The sequence below is a fragment of the Thermobia domestica genome, chromosome 2, assembly GCF_964235325.1.
Source record: "Thermobia domestica chromosome 2, izTheDome1.hap1.1, whole genome shotgun sequence".
In the NCBI taxonomy this organism is placed as follows: Eukaryota; Metazoa; Arthropoda; class Insecta; order Zygentoma; family Lepismatidae; genus Thermobia; species Thermobia domestica.
The window spans coordinates 153423902-153446765 of NC_137455.1; the positions used below are offsets into that span (position 1 = coordinate 153423902).

At 34.6% G+C, this 22864-nt stretch overlaps 2 protein-coding genes across 2 annotated transcripts in view; both read left to right on the forward strand.

Moving 5' to 3' along the window:
* The window catches only part of LOC145679220 (protein lin-10-like), a 492250-nt gene that overhangs the window by 104117 nt on the left and 365269 nt on the right, over nucleotides 1-22864 (forward strand). The window lies entirely within an intron of this gene.
* Nucleotides 10769-13771, forward strand: LOC145679750 (uncharacterized). Its single transcript, XM_081750309.1, has 2 exons — nucleotides 10769-12890; nucleotides 13561-13771. Exon 1 carries the CDS (start codon nucleotides 10897-10899, stop codon nucleotides 11680-11682), a length of 786 nt encoding a protein of 261 aa, XP_081606435.1. The 5' UTR covers nucleotides 10769-10896; the 3' UTR covers nucleotides 11683-12890; nucleotides 13561-13771.

Below are 22864 nucleotides of genomic sequence, written 5' to 3' on the forward strand. Positions count from 1 at the left end.
TGCAACACCTATGAGGAGGAAGGAGAGTATGGATTTTTTCCTTCCTGAGATCTGCGCAACTCTTAGGCGTACGAAGTTGAAATTTTGTAAGTTTTAGGCTAGAATTTTTTGAGAAGTTAACCCAGAAGAGGTAGGAAGTTTAAATGATGCTTCTACATTCAACTGGTCTTCCTAACTGTTAGGCATAGAAACTTGAAGTTTTGTACAGAACATTCTCTTTGAATCTTTTGCTCAAGATAAAACGGCGATTTAAGAAATGCGGATTCTACTTGGAGGAAAGGAATTCCTTGAACCTCTTCTTCGGTAACATGTATCAGATCTCCGTAACTTTTGGGCTAGTAACTTGAAATTTTCTTCATATGTCGTAGAAATGTTCTGCTTGTGCTCTAGGCTTAGGATAAGTTAAAAAAAAAAAATTACGAAATGCCAATCCTACGGGGAGAAGGAAGCCTTGAACCATTTCCTTGCCCTTCACCAGACCTCTGGAACTGTTGAGTATAGGAACTTGAAAATTTATACACATGCCCTTTCATTGAATATTAGGCTGAGTGTAAGACGGCGTTCACCTTGAAGGGCGTGAATAAAACGGACTTGGATCTTTCTCGCAGTTCAGTGCGTCTCCGAACCAGTTGGACGTGACTAAATAAAATTTTGTGCAAGTGTTCTTCTCTGACCTAAGATTGAGGATAAGGCAGAATTCGATATCTAAGAGTGTAGAAAGAGGGGTTAAACGTGTTTTCGCGTTTGGATGTTAAAATTTCATATGTACTAACTGTATATTTGACGGAGTTTTGAATAATTCTATTCCACGGGGTACTAAATTAATTTAAAACAAATATTGTTATTACCAATTTCTTGTGACATGCTTAACATACAACCACGGAGTTTGTATATAGTACACAAATATACTATATAGTGTCTTTTGGAAAATTTATTTTGAGAAATATGAACTTTTATGACGATAAATATTATCTTCGGAGATCTTTTAAATATCGTAAGTCCCAGAAACTTTCAGTTTCGGGTGCAAGAAAAGGATTGAACTCAACTTTGACAAAATATAGATATATGCCTCTCTGAAGAAAGAAAAATGATTTCGTTGTGGTAGGGATTGACTAAAGATTTCACCTTAATGGTTTAGCACAAATTTGGGTGATTCAACGTCTTCAGTGTGCGAGAAATGTTTTGACTATGTCTTGACGTGAGAAATTATTTAGCAGCGATTTTGTAAACTAACTCCACTGAAATCGATCTTGCATCGTATAAAATCTTTGAATAATATGTATAATATAATTCAAAGGATTTCCCATGAATGTTACACTTATGCGAAAAACTTGCATTCCGATATTACATAATGATGGAAAGTGAGATACTAAGACGATAGATATGTAATTCAGATGTATTCTTACAGTAGAAATAAAATACATGGGCTACTGCACTAAACTTTCTTGCTCTAATTTTTTAAACCAAATCTCATTATACTGCAGTTACCACTGAAACACTAACCTATGAAATACCAAGAAAATTAAAAGGCGTTGTCGTAAAAATTCGTCCGAAGGAAACGCTGACGCCCCTAACTAAAACTACCCCTTGTGGTTATTTTCATAAGCAAGAATTTACTCAACATTATAATGTTGAAAATCGCATGAGTCTTTTTGATAAAAATGTCCAAAAAGAAACTCATTCCCAAGATTAACCACTCCGTGTAAATTGTTTCATGAGAAATCATTTATAGTAGATGTACCCCACTATGGCTGAAATTTGATCCCTACCGTTCTTAGAATTCGGTATCATTTCCGGGAATTCGGTGGCAAGTTTCGACAAGCCTTTAGTTGCTATGGTCATAGCCTTTTACGGCTACCACAGAAGTGCGTGGGAAAATTTTGGTTTATTTGAACCCCCGTTACCCCCCTACTCCTCTTTAGTTGCTATGTTCATAGCACCTGGAATTGGAAGGCAAGTTTCGACAAGCCTTTAGTTGCTATGTTCATAGCCTTTTACGGATAGCACAGAAGTTATCATGATCGAAGCTTCCCAATTGATTGATTGATTGATTTTTGTCTTCAAAGAGCATAAGCGATTAAGCCCCTTTGGTCCTATTCCCACGAGATGTCTGGAGAATATGAACTGAAAGCATGATATTCAAATGATCGAAGCTTCTCAGGAGCTTGTATGAAATTGGTCTTAGTTGCTAAGGTAAATATTATATGTCATGATTTTTTTTAAAAGCGTGAGATGAGACACATTATATGAGTCTCAGAACGAAACACATACCCATGCAAAATCGTGTTGCTTAGCCCCCCTTGGCCCTATTCCCACAAAGTGTCTGTAGAAGACGTGATATTCAAATGATCAAAACTTCTCACGAAATTGACTTAGTTGCTAAGGTAAATATTGTATTTCACAATTTTTTTAAAGACATGAGAAAAGAAACCATATATGAGTCCCATAACGAAACACATACCTATACACTCCTCCCCAGACCCCCTGCGAATGGGTTCTAATAACGCTAGCTTCTCATAGCATATCATATTGTAGAATGTGAAATGTGTTATATGAATATTCACATGATGTCTGTTATGACAAGTAATTAAAATCACTTATGTAGAGAAATTAAAGATCAGATTATGCCAAATGAATTTGCTGCTAAGTCGTGACGAGAAATTGCAATATAATATATTCCCATAGTAGAAAAAACTACGTTAACGAAATTTAGAATTGAAATACAGTCCCATATAGATACCTGTGTAAACAAAATGAAACATGACTTTCTCAAGTCTTGATGTGAAAGATATTATCTTATGCATTGAAATCGTAACGAGATATGTTTTCGATTATGGTAGGCATGATCGAACTTGTTGAAACACGTTTCTCTAAGACAAACACGTGTGTGTGTGTGTGTGTGTGTGTGTGTGTGTGTGTGTGTGTATGTGTGTATGTGTGTGTGTGTGTGTATGTATGTGTATACAGAGAACATTTGTGATTCAGAGTTAGAAGAGTAAAGTGTGTGTCGATCCTCTTCCACGTAAAAACTTTCACTTCATATTTGTAATAGTGAGTGAGTGTGTGTGTGTGTCTTTGTACGTGGTTGATCCGTTGGATGCCTAAAGCTGAGAATAAGTGTTATCATCAGACTTATTAAAATAGGTAAGTAAAAAAAATATATTATTAAAAATATTACGGTCTATGATTATTCCTGAAAGAATAAAACAATATGTTAGGTTTTCATTTAAGATAAGATGAAATTCTTGAATGTTTTCTGACGCACATTGCAATTAGATAGCAGTTGACGACATATATGTGAATGTCTGTTTTGTTAGTCTCTTTCTTCCTCTGTTTTGTTAGTACATTGAACTACATCTTAAAATGGTTTAGTTTCAAGAGCAACAGATAAGATGCCATTGTCAAATGTTTTGATGATACGTACTACAACGAGATAACAAGACTGCCCTAGTTAAAAACACATAAGCGAACTTCTATGATGCTTCTAAGAAAATGATAAGATGGAATTCTTGAATGTTTTCTGGCTCGCATTGCAATTGACGCAAGAAGTGTCTGTAGACTTGGTATTTTAATTTTGATAATATGATGTATACGTCTGTCTTTCTGTTTGTAAATGAAATCTTTTAAACAATGAAGAGATTTACGTCCAACAATAAAGCCAACAAGGTCTGTCTGTCTTTCTATGTCGGCTATGCTAATGGAGGCGATGGTGATGAGTTGAGTTGATTTTAGTTCAGCGTCCCTTTCAACAGCAAGGCTATATGAGACGTGGACCTACTGATTATCGTGGAGTCTGAGCCACTAAGTTTTACGTCTTACAGTTATGTCGGCTATGCTAATGCAGACGGTGATGATGAGTTGATGAGTTGAGTTGATTTTAGTTTAGCGTCCCTTTCAGCAGCGAGGCTATATGAGACGTTGACCTACTGATTAACGTGGAATCCGAATCACATGAGCTCCAGCCGGGACGATGGTAATGAGAAATGAATGAATGAAATGTTGCATTAAATTCACGTACACGATGTTTGTCCACAGAGTTTTACGTCCTACGGTTACGTCTACTAGGCTAATGAAGGAGAGGTGATAATGAAAAAATGAATGAAATGATGTAATGAAGAAAGTGGAAGGAAACTGGTGAACTCCGAAGGGAAATCCACGCATATGATGTTTGTCCACCACAAAGTTCATAGGGCACGAACTGGGATCGAATCAGAGACCTAAGCACTTGAGGTGAACGCTCTACCACTGAGCCACCGTGCCCTCTGGAACGTAAAAATGAAATGATAAGGACGGTTTTCCGGGGACAGTCAATAGCATCTTTTCGTTAAGTTGTAAAGGAAGCAGGGAATTTGTGGTCGCTAAAATTAATGACAAGTATATAGAAAAAAAAAGACGTGATTTGAACACGGGACCTCATGCATCAGAGGTGAACACTCTACCACTGAGGCACTGAAGTTAATTTCATAATTTTCTAATGTTAATAAGAGTGAAATCTAACGTTAAATACACATACACAAGTCAACGAACTGAGAGAGAGTTTCTGTATCTGCAATGTCTACTTGCAAAGAGCAGAAAAATAAGATAACAGAACATGTTTTGTATTTCAATGTTGTTCTTCAGCTGTCGCGTCAACATTATCTTAGGTCATGGTTTCAGACAACACGAAGCGAAGATATGTATGTGTGTGTGTTTTAGGTAATATTAAAACAGTGTTTGAGATCTAAAACTTGACAAAACTAGTGTTGCTTATACATCTCGGATGTCGTTACTCATGTACACATGATGTTGATTGATTTTTGAGTTTAACGTTCCGTTCAGCAGCGAGGCTATATGCATCACAAAGTTCACACGACGAAAGTTAGGATTGAACCAGAGACCCCAATCACAGAAGGTGAACGCTTTACCACTGATCCACAGCACCCCACGATTTCATCATGGGGCACAAATCTTCAAGTTAAAACAATTGTCTATTCTCAAATAAGAGAACATTTCTTCATTTCTTTAAGTGGATCTAGGAAGTTGAACTTTATACAGTTTTCTCCATATTATAGTCTAAGCTGTATGTGATATTACTTTAAAAGGACGAAAGTAGTTAAAATATTCCCCATTATTATCATCAATTTCTTCTAAAATGCTCAGAATCCTGTCATAGAATTCGTATACTAGCTATGTACACAGGCGTGCATTAAGAAATTTTTGTTGGGAGAGGTCCAAGCTTTGGGCGACGGGGCTCAAACACTACAAGCCTCTGTGTAGTATTGAACGCGTATTATTTTGCACTCGAAAAGACAATAAGTACTTGTAAAATACTTTCATCTATATTGTCATAGCGTCCCTTTCAGCAGCGAGGCTATATGAGACGTGGACACTAAATCACCAAGGTCCCCTATCGCATCACAAGTGAACACTTTACCATTGATTCACCGAGTCCCCTTAGATCAAAGTACAGTACTCATGTAATAATATTATGTAACATAAAGTTCACTTGTCGAGGGGCTCCCTGGGGGTAATATTCATACACGTAAAATATTTTAAAATAAACAATATTAGTACCGATTCCATAGTTTTCGAAGGTGTTGTATTCAATAAAGACACTTTGAAAATAGTAATATGCCATCTAAGGGGTAAAAAAAGTGGTGAGCTCACGGGGTTTCCCTGGGGGGTAATATTCATACATGTAAAATATTTTAAAATAAACAATATTAGTACCGATTCCATAGTTTTCGAAGGTGTTGTATTCAATAAAGACACTTTGAAAATAGTAACATGACATCTAAGGGGTAAAAAAGTGGTGAGCTCACGGGGGGTGATATTCATACACGTAAAATAATTTAAAATAAACAGTATTAGTTTCGATTCCATAGTTTTCGAAGATGTTGTATTCAATAAAGACACTTTGAAATCAGTAACGTGACATCTAAGGGGTAAAAAGTGATGAGCTCCCGGGGGTGATATTCATACACGTAAAATAAACAACATTAGTATCGATTCTATAGTTTTCGAAGGTGTTGTATTCAATAAAGTCACTTTGAAATCAGTAACATGACATCTAAGGGGTAAAAAGTTGTGGGATCCCCGGGGATGGTATTCTTACACGTAAAAAATAATATAAAATAAACAATATTAGTATCGATTCCATAGTTTTCCTAGTGTTGATTCCATATCGTGACAGGATTCCAATCTGTGACTTCCCGTGCACTAAAGATGAACGCTGTATCACGTAAGAAAAAGAGATGAAATCTTTTAGTTTAAAATGTCTTCCATCCCTCATTCACACGTTAAGGGGAGCATATGAATAAGACACATGTAGGAATGGTTTTCCGGGGGAAAGTCAATAGCATCTTTTCGTTAAGTTGTAAAGAAGAAGATAGCATTGAATTTGTGGTCGCTAAAATTAATGACAGTATAAAAGAAAGACGTGTAGAGAGGAGGAGGAGGAGGAAATACGGATTTCGCGTTCACTAAAATTAACGATAAAATTCTAAAACAGAATAAGTATAAAAGACCGTGTAATCTACATATCTTCATTAGTCAATACATTTGAAAGAGATTGTGAACATACATTTGTTTCACGCCTCATCCCGTGGAATAGGAAGAAAAGTTAAAAATATTTAAAAGGTATGATGAGAGATTATTTCATTGACATCATAAAGTTCTGTCTTATATAGTATATATTTATATATCTAATATATATTGATTTATAAGTAACAAAATTCATTTCTTTTTTATTTTAGGTTGCATACAAATAAAGATAAGTGTAATCCTTTACCCTATTCCCGTTGATATTATTATTATTATTCCTTTTTAATTACTTATATATCACATTTTACTTACTCGTATATTCTTTTAAACGCTTATATATCCTTTCAAAATATTTATATACATATATATATTCCATTTAAATAAGATTTATATATCCTATTATATACTATTACATATACCATTTACATATATTGCATTACGTATATATACATCTGAGGAAGAAAAATGGCAAAAGAGAGTACGCAAGATTTACTGAAGGAGATTACGATCTTCATTAATGACATTGAAGAAGAAGAAGAAGAGGTAGTGGGCGTAAATAACGAAACGCAAGTTCTTTTAAGTGAAATAAATGCCATAATCGGGATAGAAGAAGAAGAAGAAGAAGAAGACGCAAAAGAAGAAATGGAAATAGATCATCATGAAAAAATGCAAGAAGAAGAAGACGAAGAAGAACAAATGAAAATAGAAGAAGCAGCAACAGAAGAAGAAGAAGAAGAAAGAGAAACTATTGAAATTCAAATTCCAGTAGAAAAAGAAGAATATGATGAAGAAGAACTATTACAAATATTGAACAGTGCTAGCAATAGAACGATAACAGAAGAAGCATCAGGCCGTATTAAAGAAATTATAAAGTGGTTACAAGAAGGAACAGAAGAAGAAGACGTCGAAGAAAGGAGAAATGAAGAAGAAGAGCTGCTAAATTTCACGTTTTCCCAAATAATAGGAGAGGATTACAATAAGGAAGAGATGAAGATAGAAGAAGAAGATGATAAGTTTTACACGAATGAACTAGAAAATTGGATTAACAATTTGTTTCCCGACCCCAGAAAAGAAGAAGAAGAAGAAGTAATATATCCCTCAATTATGGAAATATTAGCAGAGGCTAGTGCAGAACACGAAGAAATGGAAGTCGATTTAGACGACATAGAAAAAAGAATGGACGAATTGCTAGCCGTATTTCAAGCACAACGAAATTCAAATATACAAGTAGGATTCGGAAATAACAACCGTAATGATGGACACAATAGATTTCATATAATAGAAGAACGAAGAAGACAATACAGAAGATACAATATGGAGGGTAGAATGCTACGATTCCGTCTAGCCCCCGTGCGTGCAGATGAAAACCCTTTTACGGCAATTGAAGCAAGTCTACGGGCACTAATAGATTATTTACTACGTAATGTGGACCAGCATGATTACGTAGGAATAACAATCACAAATGAGAGAGAAGGACACCGTCCATTTTGGTTGTCATTCAGAGAAGCAAGAAATCTCTCAGCAGAAGTTCTATGGATAAGTTATGAGAAAGTACTGCAAAGTAATGCGGCTTTTCTTATAAATGAAGATTGCATCGTGAATTTTCATCATGTGCGCATGCCGAGAGGCCAAGGTCGTTTGAAACAACATATTATGAATACCGACGATTATGTAAAGGCAAAACGTGGTATTATCACAATTAAGAACACAGGTACAAGATGTTTAGCGCATGCAATCGTCGTTGCCATAGGACTGAAAAAATACAAGGGAAGAAATCAAATTGAATATAATAGATATGTAAAAAATCAAAATAAATATTTAATTCAGCAAGAAGTAGAAGATCTGTGTGAAGCTGCCGATGTAGATCTCAGTCATGGTGGTGGAATTCCTGAAATTCGTAAATTTCAGGAATATTTAAAGGATTATAAAATCACAGTGTATAGGGGCTTTTCAGGAAGTGATGTTATGTTTGAAGCTCCATCAAGTGATAACGAGAGAACTGCTTTAAATTTACTGTTCATAAATAACCACTACAACGTCATTGAAAGCTTGACAGCATGTTTTAGCTGTAAGTTTTATTGCGAAAGCTGTCATAAGAAATATGAAAAGAAGCATGAACATTTGAAACATTGTACAGCTGTATGTTTTCGTTGTCATCAGAAGCCTCCATGTGATTTTAAAGAAACCCATATTACTTGCAATGATTGTAATCGAGAATTTTATGGCCAGACATGCTATGACTATCACAAGTCAGCGCCGTATCAAAATGGAAAGCCTTTATGTTCCATTGTGAAATGCTGTACCCAGTGTTTGAAAATTTATGTAGTGAAAGAGAAAGGTTCTCACGTATGTGGAGAAACTTATTGCAACATTTGCTATGATATAGTACCACCCAATCATGAATGTTACATGAAAGTGAATGAAAGAAGAAAATCGAAAAAAGCCAATGAAAAAATCATCATGGAGAAGAAAGCTATGATTCTGTTTTATGATATTGAATGCACACAAGATACGAAAATAGAAGATGAGGACGCAAACATATATGAACACATACCTAATGTCTTGGTTAGTCAACATGTATGTTACCAGTGTTATGAAGATAACAACATCAAGAATGATTGTGTCATTTGTGGAAAGCGAGAAAATATTTTTGACGGAGAAAATGTAATAGAAGATTTTCTAAAACATCTTCAACAGCGTCGACCAAACATTAAATCAGTAATCTGTGTTGCCCATAACTCAAAGGGATATGACGCACATTTCATCATTAAGACCATGGTTGAGAAGATGAATTGGACTCCAGAAGTAATCATGAATGGAGCAAAAATTCTCTCTCTTAAAATAGGAAACGTAACCTTCATCGATTCACTAAGCTTTCTTCCTATGCCCTTAAGTAAATTAAGTGGTGCATTTGGGCTTCAATCGTGCAAAGGATATTTCCCACACTTCTTTAATCGACGTGAGAACCAAACCTATGAAGGGCCGCTTCCAGACATTAAATATTATGGAGCAGATACTATGAAAGTAGACGAAAGACGCAAGTTTCTCCAATGGTATACCGAACATCAAAACGACACCTTTAAAATGAAAGAAGAACTCATCAAGTATTGTGTACAGGATGTCGAGGTATTACGTCAAGCCTGTATTTCATTTATGAATACATTTGAATCTGAAACTAATGTCAATCCCTTACTTGAATGTATTACAATTGCCAGTGCATGTAATTTGGTATATCGTAGAAATTTCTTAAAGGAAAATACAATTGGTATCATACCAAAGAACGGATATCGATGGAGAGATGTTCAATCAGTTGAAGCAGTACAATGGATAGCTTGGGAAGAAAAAAACAGAAACATCCAAATTACCAATGCTGCACGTAGTAAGGAAAAACGAATAGCATCAATGAAAGTAGATGGTGTATGGACAGATCCCAACACAGGAAGAATACACGTCTGGGAGTATGAAGGCGATTTCACACATGGTTGTATCTACTGCTACCCTAACGACAGAAATAAACCCATCTATAACAATGCTACAGATACCATGGAATTTCGATATGAAGCAACAAAGAAGAAAATCCAAAAATTAAAAGATTTTGGCTGTGAAGTGCATGAAATATGGGGTTGTGAATTTAAAAAACAATTGGCAGGAAATGAAGAGATGAAGAAGTATGTTAGTAATCATCCGTATACAAAGAAAACACCATTAAAACCTCGTGACGCTTTTTATGGAGGACGTGTGAATGCCATACGTTTGTATCATAAAGCACAAGAATCTGAAGGAGAGACCATAAATTACAAAGATGTTATTTCCTTGTACCCGTTTATCTCTAAGACTAAGAAGTTTCCAATTCGTCACCCTACTATCTACCTGCCTGGAGATTCAAATATTCCCACCATTGAAGAAGTAGAAGGATTAGTTAAGCTCAGTATTTTGCCTCCAAAACAACTGTTTCATCCTGTACTCCCTTATAAATCAAATGATAGATTGATGTTTCCACTCTGCCGTACATGTTGTGATGAATTAAACCAAGCACCTTGTAATCACAACGATGAAGACCGAGTGCTACATGGAACATGGGTAGCAGATGAAGTAAGAAAGGCATTAGAAAAAGGATACAAAATAATAGATATTCATGAAATATGGGCATATGACGTTGTTCAATATGATGAAAAAACAAAAAGTGGTGGCTTATTTGCAGAATACATAAACACCTTCCTGAAAGCAAAAACAGAAGCAAGTGGATGGCCAGCATGGTGTGAAACAGATGAATTAAAGAAGAAGTACATTCAGCAATTTTATGAAAAGGAAGGAATACGTCTAGATGAGAACAAAATTAAACATAATCCAGCACTTAGAAGTTTAGCTAAATTAATGCTAAATTCATTTTGGGGAAAATTTGGTCAACGTGAGAACATGGGTCATGTCAGCATTATTAACGAACCCAAGGAATTATATGAAAAATTAACATCTCATGATATAGATGTTCATCAAATATTCCCAGTAAATGATGACATGTTATATGTATATTGGCAATACACCGATGACGTTCCTGTTTCACTACCAACAGTAAATGTTGTCATAGCCGCATACACAACAGCACAAGCAAGATTAGAATTGTACAAATATTTAGATCAACTACAAGAAAGAGTATTATATTTTGATACTGATTCCGTCATTTATACGCAAAAACCTGGTGAAAGTACAATTCCAACTGGTGACTTTTTAGGCGATTTAACAAATGAAGTCCTCGAATATGGTAAAGAAGCCTATATTTCAGAATATGTCTCGGCGGGCCCGAAGAATTACAGCTTACGTATTTTTGATCCCAGCACGAAGAAGGAGTTTCAAGTATGCAAGATACGGGGCTTTTCATTAAACTATGAATCTTCAAAACACCTAAATTTTGATGTAATGAAGAAAATGATAGTAGATAATGAAGAGGATGCAGAAGAAGAAGAAGAGGAAGAATCTCGTCCTACTGAAGTAAAAATTACCAATGAGAAAAAAATTTGCCGCAGGAAAGACCATACTATCGTCAGCATGCCCGAAACAAAAATTTATAAGATAAATTATATTAAACGACGTAGAATACCAAATTCATATGATACTCTTCCATATGGCTACACTACTTCCAACAAAAGAAGAAGAGAAATGTAATAAGGCCCTTTATAAATATACGTATGAAGAAAGAATGATCATACTCTTTAACATGGACACGACGTGGAAACATCCCTTTTCATGTATTGTTGCCGGACCAAGTGGATGTGGAAAAACTTCCTTTGTAATACGTTTCCTGTCCAATTTATCACGGTGGCTCCTATTAATGACTTTTTAAATTCTATGTTCAGTGAAGTGGAAGTGTATTTAAATAACAAACTGATTTCATTTCCATCTCATAATCATCCATATCGATCATACATTGAAAAACTGTTAAATTATGATGATTCTGCTAAAAATACTCATCTTCAATGTGCATTCTGGTTTCAAGATACTGCTGGACATATGGATGCAACATCTAGTGGTAATAAAGGATTTCAACAACGTTATGAATTAACAAAAAAAAGTGCAAAATTCGACATGCTTGGACATCTTCATTGTGATATTTTTAATCAAGATAAATTTTTAATCCAAGGAGTAGAATTACGTCTCAAGTTAATTCCTGCAAAGCCAAACTTTTGTCTCATCGCTAGTGATGCGTCTGTTGAAGCTAAAGTGAACATTTTAGACGCTGCTTTACATATTAAAAAGATTAATGTTAGTCCTACAATAAAACTAGCACATAACAAGCTTCTACAATCAACAACAACAGCCAAATATCCTCTCACAAGAGTGCAAATGAAGTCATTCGTCATTCCAAAGGATCTTCAATCAAAAACAATTGATAATTTATTTATGGGAGTATTACCAACTCGAGTGATTGTGGCGTTTACACAAAATGATGCCTATACAGGAACAATAACTTCAAATCCATTTCATTTCAAACATTTTGACATCAATTTCTTCTCTCTATACATTGATGGAAAACCTGTACCTTCAAAACCATTACAACCAATTTTCGAAAACAACCTCTATGTTTCCTCATATCATACCTTATTCTGTGGATCAGGCATTCACTTTTCCAATCATGGCAACAATATTCCTCGCCTTGACTTTCCTCAAGGATACACTATCTTTGTTTTCGACATTACTCAAGATGGAGAAGCCAGCGCTGTGCAGCATTGGAATCTTATACGTCATGGGTGTGTTCGTCTGGAAGTTCATTTTACGAAGCCTCTACCAGCACCTATCTCCTGCATTGTGTATGGAGAATTCCAATCTCTCTTAGAAGTGAATCATCAGAGGAACATCATCATGGATTTTTAAAGGTACGTTATTTAAATATCATATCATATATGTACATGTCTGCATTTTTATACATGATGTCCTCTACACTAGATTTATTAAATGCTTTGCAAACAAATTCTTTATTTCACAATCATTTCGTTGGCGTATATGCAGCCAATGAATTACCAGCACATGTTCCACTACCTGCAGCTATCATCATAAATACAGATCCCTCGAACAAACTTGGCACACACTGGATTTCCGTATATATTCATACTGATGGCCGTGCCCACTACTTCGATACATTTGGATTTCCTCCATATGTAATGCATCATATTCAATTTCTACGTAGAAATTCCACTTCTTATACATTTAATAATAAACAAATTCAAAGTGTAAAATCATCCTTATGTGGGCATTATTCATATCTTTTCCTATGCTTCAAAGCTAAAGGAAAGTCCTTAAATGAATTTCATTACACTTTCTCATCAACTCCAGAAAAAAATGATCGTCGTTTGCTGTATTTACTTTTACAGGTAATCATGTCTTCATTCTTCTTCTTCGTTTGTTTTGATTACTTTCTTTTCATATTATTGCAGGTAGCCATTTCTTCTTCTTCTTTATTATAATGTGTTTGTATGTATTATTATTTGTTCATGATTATAGATAAAATAAATTTTAAGTTTATTTTTCAATTTTTTTTCATTTCAGAGAGTAAAAGATCATCATCGTGTGTATGGACATCATCTTCAATGTACAGATTGACTTGTATCTACGTTTCATCATCAACATCAACAGCAGTAGTATCATCAGTGAACAGTATATGGCAGTTGTGAAGTTATCATCACACGGACAGTGGAAACAAAATCTAACGTTCTTTTTAAAATGTACTATACTTACCGGCGTTTTAATTGTGTAAATAGTTTCATCAACAATAAACACTTTGTATTATTTTTTCTCTTTGAAAACAAATGTTTTATTTCTTATTTTCTCCGTTTCCTAATAAATAAATATGTTTTATGATCAGTTATGTAATTAAATACACATATCATAAAACATATTTTTAAGTCATTGAATTAAAGAATTTCATAGTGATTTAAAAAAAAAGATTCTAAAACTGATTTTTAATTCAATGATGTAATCATATAACTACATAATAATAATAATGAATTCAAATACTTAATCAGTTATTCTTTCGTAAATTAAATCAAGTATGTGAATTCAATATTATTATTATTATTATGATAGGACTTTTGTTTTTTAAAATTTTAATATTAATTATTTTAGTTCCTTTTTTTAAAATTAAAAAAAAAGTCCTATCATACTTAAGACAAAGTTGTATAATAATAATAATTTCAAATACTAATTTTTATTTTAACATTCATTTCAAGAATTTGAATTCATTATGATTATTATTATTATTATTATACGTATCACTTATAATATACGATGAAAAAAATATGTTAGGATTTTTTTCTTATAAAAAATTTTAAAATCCTAACATATTGAGGTGTATGAAACGAACACAAAACACACACACAAATAAAACATTTCACTTTCCACTATATATATATATTTTTATTACATTTAATATTACGTTCTTTAGCATACATGAAAAAAAACAAATCAATTTCTCCTTCTTTATGAAGAGTCGTTCACTTCATTGATACCCTCCGAAGGTTGAGTTTCGGTTTCCCCCCACCATGGCTGTGTCGATACACTATCAAATAAATCAGCCATAATTGAATCTATGAGTTTTTGTTTGCAAAATACTTTCATTTCCAATTTTAATCGTTCACCATCAATGTTCACATCACTGTTCTTATCAAGAGAGACACTTGGAAAACTAATATTCATACCATTAATAATACTCTGTTCATCTACACAGGTATGGAGTCCGGCAAGTCCTCTGCATGTAAGACACTGTAATTGTACATGATTACGAATAGTATCTGTACACAAGTCAAAATAATCACGTAGCACAACACTACAAACTTTACTGTTTTTCACAGCATGTTCAATACACGGTAATATTTCCAAGAAATAAAGCCAATCACTTGAAGATAAGTACACAGTGTTTCGAGGAGCATGAAGTGTTCCTTTCTTCTCTAACATCACTAATTTTTCACCCATTAGTTTTCGCACCACCAGTTCGTTTTTTCGACCAAGAGATTTTATAAATGTAATTTCCACTTGAGAATTTAAATAGTCCGTAACAAATGGGGTTAAATGTACAAGTTTCTCCCACTCTGCCAAATTTAACTCCATTCCAAACACAAGTCCTTTGCCAACACGAATCACTGGTTCAAATGTATCACTATCCAGTCCAATGCAAATTAATTTGGTTTTCATTGAATTAAGTCCATATTCAACATTTAACAAGTACTCTTTCTTGGTATCCATAGTTGACGCACAAGCACTCAAAGACATGTTACTCTAGTCGCTGGTCAGCACAGAATAACGACACTATGCATACAGATGACTGCGCATGCATGAAGAGGAGGGGCGAAGAGGAAAATTCATGTTTCATCTTGTTTGTACATGTCACCATACACTTACGATGAGTAAACCAGTTCAGTAAATTCAAGATCATGCATGTTACGTCCAGATACATTAATCTTCATTCCTTTATATATTAAACAGACATTCCCACTTTGTAAATACGTTAATAATGCACCATTATCTGCTTCCAATTTTTCAGTACAACGTCCAGGTAAAATCACTTTTTCACCTCCTTCAAATGTCACACAGGCCTTCCTACCATATACCGTTGTAATTATCTCACAGTTTACAATACGAAATGGTACTCCAATCTCCAAATCTCGCATTTTTGTAAAGGGTACCATTGATGGCTTATTAAGTTTATCTAATAAACTCATTGACGATGACATCTTTAAAATTTTTGACGTTTCTTCCTTTGCAACAGCTGCTAACAGAATGATCGACACAAGCACATACGTTCCGCTTACGCTCTTCGCAGGAGGGGTGAGGGGTTTGGGGATTCAAATTATTAACCAATAAACGACAAGAACACGAAAATTCATGTTTTATCTTGTTTTCTACATCTGGTAGGCGTCCAAGACTATGAGCATAGCAACAGCAAACCAACATTTTCCCACGGGGCTTCTGTGGTAACCGTAAAAGGCTATGAACATAGCAACTAAAGAGGAGTAGGGGGGTAACGGGGGTTCAAATAAACCAAAATTTTCCCACGCACTTCTGTGGTAGCCGTAAAAGGCTATGACCATAGCAACTAAAGGCTTGTCGAAACTTGCCACCGAATTCCCGGAAATGATACCGAATTCTAAGAACGGGAGGGATCAAATTTCAGCCATAGTGGGGTACATCTACTTTTATCCCTTGTAAAGTATGAACAAAATCGCCCGAAAAATCTCACCTCCAAAAGTAAACTACCCTTTCTGAAGTTTTTCACATCAAATGAGTTACACCATATTGTCAGGTTATTCATGAAACATTTACTCTTGAAACAGCAACAAAATCGCCCGAATAAAACTAATCCCTAAAATAAACTGCCTCTTGTGGATTTTTCAGGACAAACGAGTTATGCCAGATTATCTAGTAAGTATTGAAATATGAGCAAATCCGCCTGTCATTTCCGAGAAAATCGGTCAAGAAACCTCACGTGAAGAGTAAACTATTCTTTTTAGATTTTTTCCAGGGAAATGGCTTACAGCACAGTAAGAGATTGTTAGTGAAACATTGATATATGCAATTTAAACAAAATCGTTAAGAGCTGTTTTCAAAATGAAATGAACCTTCCAGTTTAACGTCCCACTTTATACCCTTTAGGCTAAGGGAGATGGATGATTCAGTCAAGCGAATGATGATGTAAGAATTGATAGAATGAGAATGTGGAAGAAAACGGGAGCACTCCTAGAAAACCTACGGACACGATGTCCAGCACAAACTTTCTTGGGCGGGGATCGAACCAGGGACCCCATGCACCAGAGGTAAGCACTGGACACCGAGCCACCGTGCCCCCAGAGCCGTTTTCAAGAAAATAGAAATCTTATATTTTCACCATCCTGTGAACTACATTACTTTGAGAGATAGGAAGAAAATTCGACCCCCCTTTTATTCTCTCTCTCTTTTTTTTCGCGATCACCCTTGTCATTGGGAAATAAAACGAATGACAGTCATTACGTGTTCGATCCTGTTATTGAATTGTTGATGAAAAACTACTTTTAATTAACATTTAATTGTATTGAAACTTTTCTGGAATTTTTAAACATTTTAACATTTAATTTTACTTCGAAGAATGCGGGCTGTGAGTTAAAAGGAATAATGAGAAATACACACGTAATGAAGATGTATGTATATATATATATAGGTTTGTGTGCGGTATAACTGGAATGCTTGGAGTAATTTCTACCAAACTTGGTACATAATGACTTAAAATTTGAAACGAAATATTGTGGGAATAACACTTCTAGCATCCTTAGGGGGGGGGGAGGAGCGAGATGTAAAAATAATTTAGAACAACTGATATTATTGACGATTCCATGGTTTTGTGTTCGGTGAGATGAATAAGTGACACATCCCGATGTTAAAGTCCAAGTTCAGCCCCCATCGGCACTAGGGGTGCGGAGAGGTGAAAAAAGTTCAAAATAAACGAGATTACTGTTATATCCAGTTTTCGGGGTCGTTAAGCTGATTGGTGACAGTACCAATGGCATTTAAGCCCAAATTTATTCGAATAGAACGATAAACTGAGAAGTAGTTGGAGTCCTTGTAATTTCCGGCTTTTAAGGGGGAAAAGGGGCAGTTTTTTAGTTACTTTGACCGCTTTGAAATCAACGTTGTCTGTTCCTTGTGTTCACATTATATGAAGATGACTGAATAGTTTGAAGTGAATTTTGGAACATAGTCCGTACCTGCCGCAAGCCGTACTTTTATTATATGTTGATTAAAGGGCACGTTCAAAGGGAATAGAGGTATACAAAATTTATCCCCAAATAGAGTATTTTATGGATTTTTATCGTTTCAATTTATTGAAATGTGGATCCAAAGTGAAAAAAGGATTGTGTGTTTTCTACAACCCATTTTTCCCATAGGAAGAAGCTGCATTTCAGCTAGTATTACATAAAGTAATGATACAATGGAGATAACTATAATTTCACACACATCGGTGTTTTTCGTGACAATTTAATTCCTTAAGCCTTACTCAACCTGAGACCCACTTCTTCTTCTTCTTCTTCTTCTTTTTTTTCATCTTCGCACATGATAACTGTGTAATTGAACGTGCAGAATTTCCTTGTTATTCAAAGTTGTTTAGTTCAGTTTTATTTTGAATGCTCGCTCGTGAAAGAGAAAAAAATTACGGTGGAACTCGCACATTCATTAAAGCATTTCAGAGTTCAAGTAATCGTAATAACCTGTGTCCATCGCAAGTCTTAGCTAAGTTGGTTAACATCTTTTCTAATTTTCTTCCAAATATTTAGTGTGAATACCCCTAGAGAAAGTTACTATTTATTTACACTAAACAGAAAGTAATTAGTGTAAAACATTCGTGAGACTTCTACACAAACTGCCAGTGGTTTCTTATTATTTTTATTGTGTAATTTTACGTGGAGTAAATGAATTCTGTTGATCTTAGATTTTCATTTACAGCTTTTATGTTCTTTTGAGACTATTTGGCAACAAAGATAATAAAAATTTCCTTTCATTGATTTATGAATTGGTAGCTGCTTTTTGTATGAAAGGAATCGTAATTATTTTCCATATTGTGCTGGTGGTATATATCAAGCATCTAGTGAAGTGGTTTCCAACCCCTTCTTAAACCCTACGTACTTCACGCTACTTTCCCTTCCCGCTTGTTGTTTATACGTGCTTTTTGTTTGCCGCCTCCTGTGATTTCAGATGCTACATTGAATAATAATAATAATAATAATAATAATAATAATAATAATAATTTTTAAAAATCTCATTAGTTTATGTTTATTCTCAGCAACAGTTCTGCATATCATTATAGATCACTATTATTCTTTTACTAGCTTTGTTCTTAATGAAATCACAGTGATCTCAGTTGATCTGTGTTTGTATATTTAATTTAACACACTTTGTTGCATTATTCGTAATGTTTGTCAGCTATGTAACTATGAGGTGAAACAGCGTAATTTCATTTATATTCTTGCAGGGTTCCTGCAAACTGGAAAGTCAAGGAAATTACAGATGGTTAAAGAATGTCATGGAAACTAATTGAAAGTCAGGAAAAATGTTAAAGTTTCTTCGGTCATTTTTGTTTTGAAAAGTGGAAAATGCTTTAAAATAACAGCAATATCTTTAACTTAAAGCTATTATGAATCATTGATTGTCCAATGAATCGGTGGACTGGAATCTGCGTAACGTATTACGTCACTTACAGTACTTATTCAGTCACTTTTCAGCTTGTCGAGAAAAGTTTACTGATATAACAGAAGCACGGAATTTCCTGTGAAGTTGTGCGGCGTCCGCTGGTTGAAAGATTTTTCCATTTGTTTTCAGAAGACATTAACAATTTGGGATTATAATTAAATTTCTAGAAGTAGTCATGCTGCCAAACACCAGACCTATAGAAACCCTGAAGAAGGCAACAAGCAATCCATTTTTAAGTGCAGTTTTGTTTTCTGCATGATGGTAGTCATTGCATGCCATTCAGCCCTTCTTGCGCACTTTTCTGAATTGAAGACCATTGGTCCCGTTCGTCTTTGATGCTGTAGAAAAACTTTTGCAAGATCTCATGATGCGATGTGTGAAATTAGAACTACTGAAACGTACAAATGCGGGCTATTACGTATTGATAGGACAGATACAGAAAATCTTATTGTGTGCGAAAATGTTCAATTGGATTTGCTGCCACACGTTTTCTCGCACAAATAGGAACAGAGACCAAACAGTAACAGAAACTGGAATTTCTACAATTGCCGCTAAAACCTAACTTCCATGATTACAAAACTTCAACAGAGCAGTCCTAAAGTGCAAAGCAGTATAGATCTGTCTTCGTTAGATCCTAAGGTAACTCAACATTCTTCCTATGTAGGTCAGAAAATTTCTCTTTTTCTAAACGAACTTTATATTTGTGACATCGTAGATGATGATCTTGCTGAAAACTCTGGGAAAGGATGCATCTCTTTCTCCAGTAGAACCTCGGGAGAACCTTAAGAAGTCCCCCTGAGTTGTAACGAATTAGAACTTGACGCTGCTTACAGAAAATTTCTTGTTTGTACTGAAGAATACAAACATTTGAAGACGGTAATGAAAACTAGGCTATCATTCTCGCATAGAAATCCAATGGTCAAAAGAGGGTTTTCTATCATTGGAAATAGGATTTTCCAACAATAAATCAGTTTTAATGGAAAGTATGTATGAAAAGTCTATTGTAGCGTGAAGACATGTTCATAGCCAGGTACAAGAAACAGGAAGTATTGAACACGTGCAAATCACCGGAAGATGCTGCTTCATGTGAAAGAGTAGAGAGATGCTTTCTTCCTTGTTGCACCAACAGAAGAGAGAGATAAGAAGCACAACGAAAAGGGAGCTGAAGAGAGAATGTTGGATGCACATTTGATAGACTTGGATCAACAGAAGATATATCTAAAATTAGAAAGTGATGAAAAGGATCGAGCCATTGATACCGAACTGAACGAGATCAAAAAGAAAAGGGTTTCCTTGACGTAAATATCAGAAACTCGTGATGCGAAAATTTCTGTTTGGTTACGATTTTCGTTAACTTGCTTTTACTTATAGTTTAATAGTTTCAATTTAAATAAAATCCTATTTTCCTTTCTGTTTGAATTATTTAGTTATATTTATACATATTTTATATAGAGATATGTAATCTTGTTTGTAGACAATTTTGTAATTTAAAAAAATAAGAGACAATATATATATATATATATATATATATATATATATATATATATATATATATATATATATATATATATATATATGAAAATAAAAGCAGTTAGTACAGAAAAAATGCTGAAGAGAAATTGTTAGATTAATAAGGGAGAACCGGCTGTAGAAGAAGAGACTAACTTCACAAGAATTTCATGTAGTCATGGAATCCTTATGAAGAGTCGTGGAAAATCAGCGAAAAATCAGGAATTTTCTTCAAATTTTGTAGGAATCTTGTATCGGCTCATAAATTGGTTATAATGTTTAAGTGTTTTCATATTTTTTCAGAATACTTTTCACTCATATTTCCAGTTTAATTCTATAAATAGCTTGCGTCTTCCTTTCTTCCTTTACTCTCCCAGATTGGGAACCACTAGTCTAGTAGATAAGTAACTAGCATATTTGTAAGTGTTTAAAATAGTTTTGTTCTCTCGTATAAGATGATTCATTTAGTGATCGTTTGTTTAGAATGTCCTGAATAATAAATACACTTATTTCTCTGAAGTAAGAAAATTACTAAGTCCGTATGCTGCTTTACTTTTCCCGATAAATGTCTATATTCTTGAATCATATTAGGCACAGTTTCTCCACTTGTGTTGAATTTTGAACAATAGAAAGAAATTTATCTTAAAATATAATTCTCTAATCTATTTTTATATGTAAAAACCTGCTACATATGCTAAGATTTTATTAAGGTAAATAAATTGAAGGGTTAATAATCACCGTATATTTCAATAATGTAGTTAATCTGTCGCGTTATATTGCTAAAAATAGTAATCTTTGTTAATTCTTAGATGATTCTCGGGACATTTCACTTAATGTTATTCTTGGCCTTCCCCTGCATTGATTAGAGTTTGCATTTGATGAAGACTTGGGTTTCGTCCTCATGCATTAACAAAACGTTTGGTATACACGAAGCACGAGTTTTGTTGAGAGAAGACCCTTCTTTAAGTCTTTGTTGCCTTTCATGCTCACCTTTTATTCGTTTCGGGGTTCCTGATACCTTTTATCACTTTTCCATGGGCTCCCTCCTCTTTGGAAGTGTTCCATCTTCTCTCATCAACATTTCAAACAACCTTCAACCCCCAGAGGGAAATTCCAGCTCTGCCGTGAGAGAAAGGGAGAGGTTTGCAAGCTCAAACGTCTGCTCCGTTAGATGTAAGAAATAGGTAAAAGGCATTCGAAACAGTATAGACACAACTTCGCAGAAATCTAATTACAACTGATGTGTATTTAAAATATCTTCATATGCGCGAAACAAATATGTTTAGTATACATTCACTCGTACTGCAAGAAATGTATATATAGTCAACCATCTTCAATCCACTGCCAGATGAAGGTTTCTTCAAATATTCTTCACAACCATATATCTTGGCCAAATCTTTTCCACGTTGTCTGCAGTACTTATTGATTTTATCAGTGCACATTATATAAGAACGTTTCCTAGGTCGTTTCTTGTCTTGATATCTTGTCAAGAATTGCTTTTGTCCATCGACCATTATATCTTACAATATATCCAGCCAATTGCCACTTTAGTATCTTTATTTTCATGATACCTGTTGCTCTCATCATGTTTTTGATCTATGTTGTTCTCTCTGTGTCTTGAGATTTGTGAGGGCAGAATATAGATGAATTATGTGTCCGTCGTGTAAAACGCACTTAAAATGAGTACGTGGTACGTAAAGTTTTCGCTGTATTCGCAATGTGTTTCTCCTCTTTAACTACATGCTTTACAATTTGTAGAGCACACTTGAAACTGTATAGTATCTTGAGTTTTAAAACTAAATAATTTTAATTGTAAATCATGTTGATTTTGGGTGGGTCTCTCTCTCAAGCATTTAAATAGTCAGTTACTATATTCTCCTTTTATTAAGCTTCCAAACTGTCTTACATAAGTATGCGTAAGTATGGAAAGTCTTACAGAGCGGCTATGTTCGTCCATCTGTCTATGGACAGTTAGAGCAAGAACAATAAGTAATATAGAGAATGTGTCTTTTTAAATCGATTCAGCGTCCTAAGAATATGTACCATCACATCTGTTAATCGTAGATTCAATCCGGAAGTAATAGAAATTAACCAGTTTCGATTTCATTATTGATTGCCATAGATTAAAAGC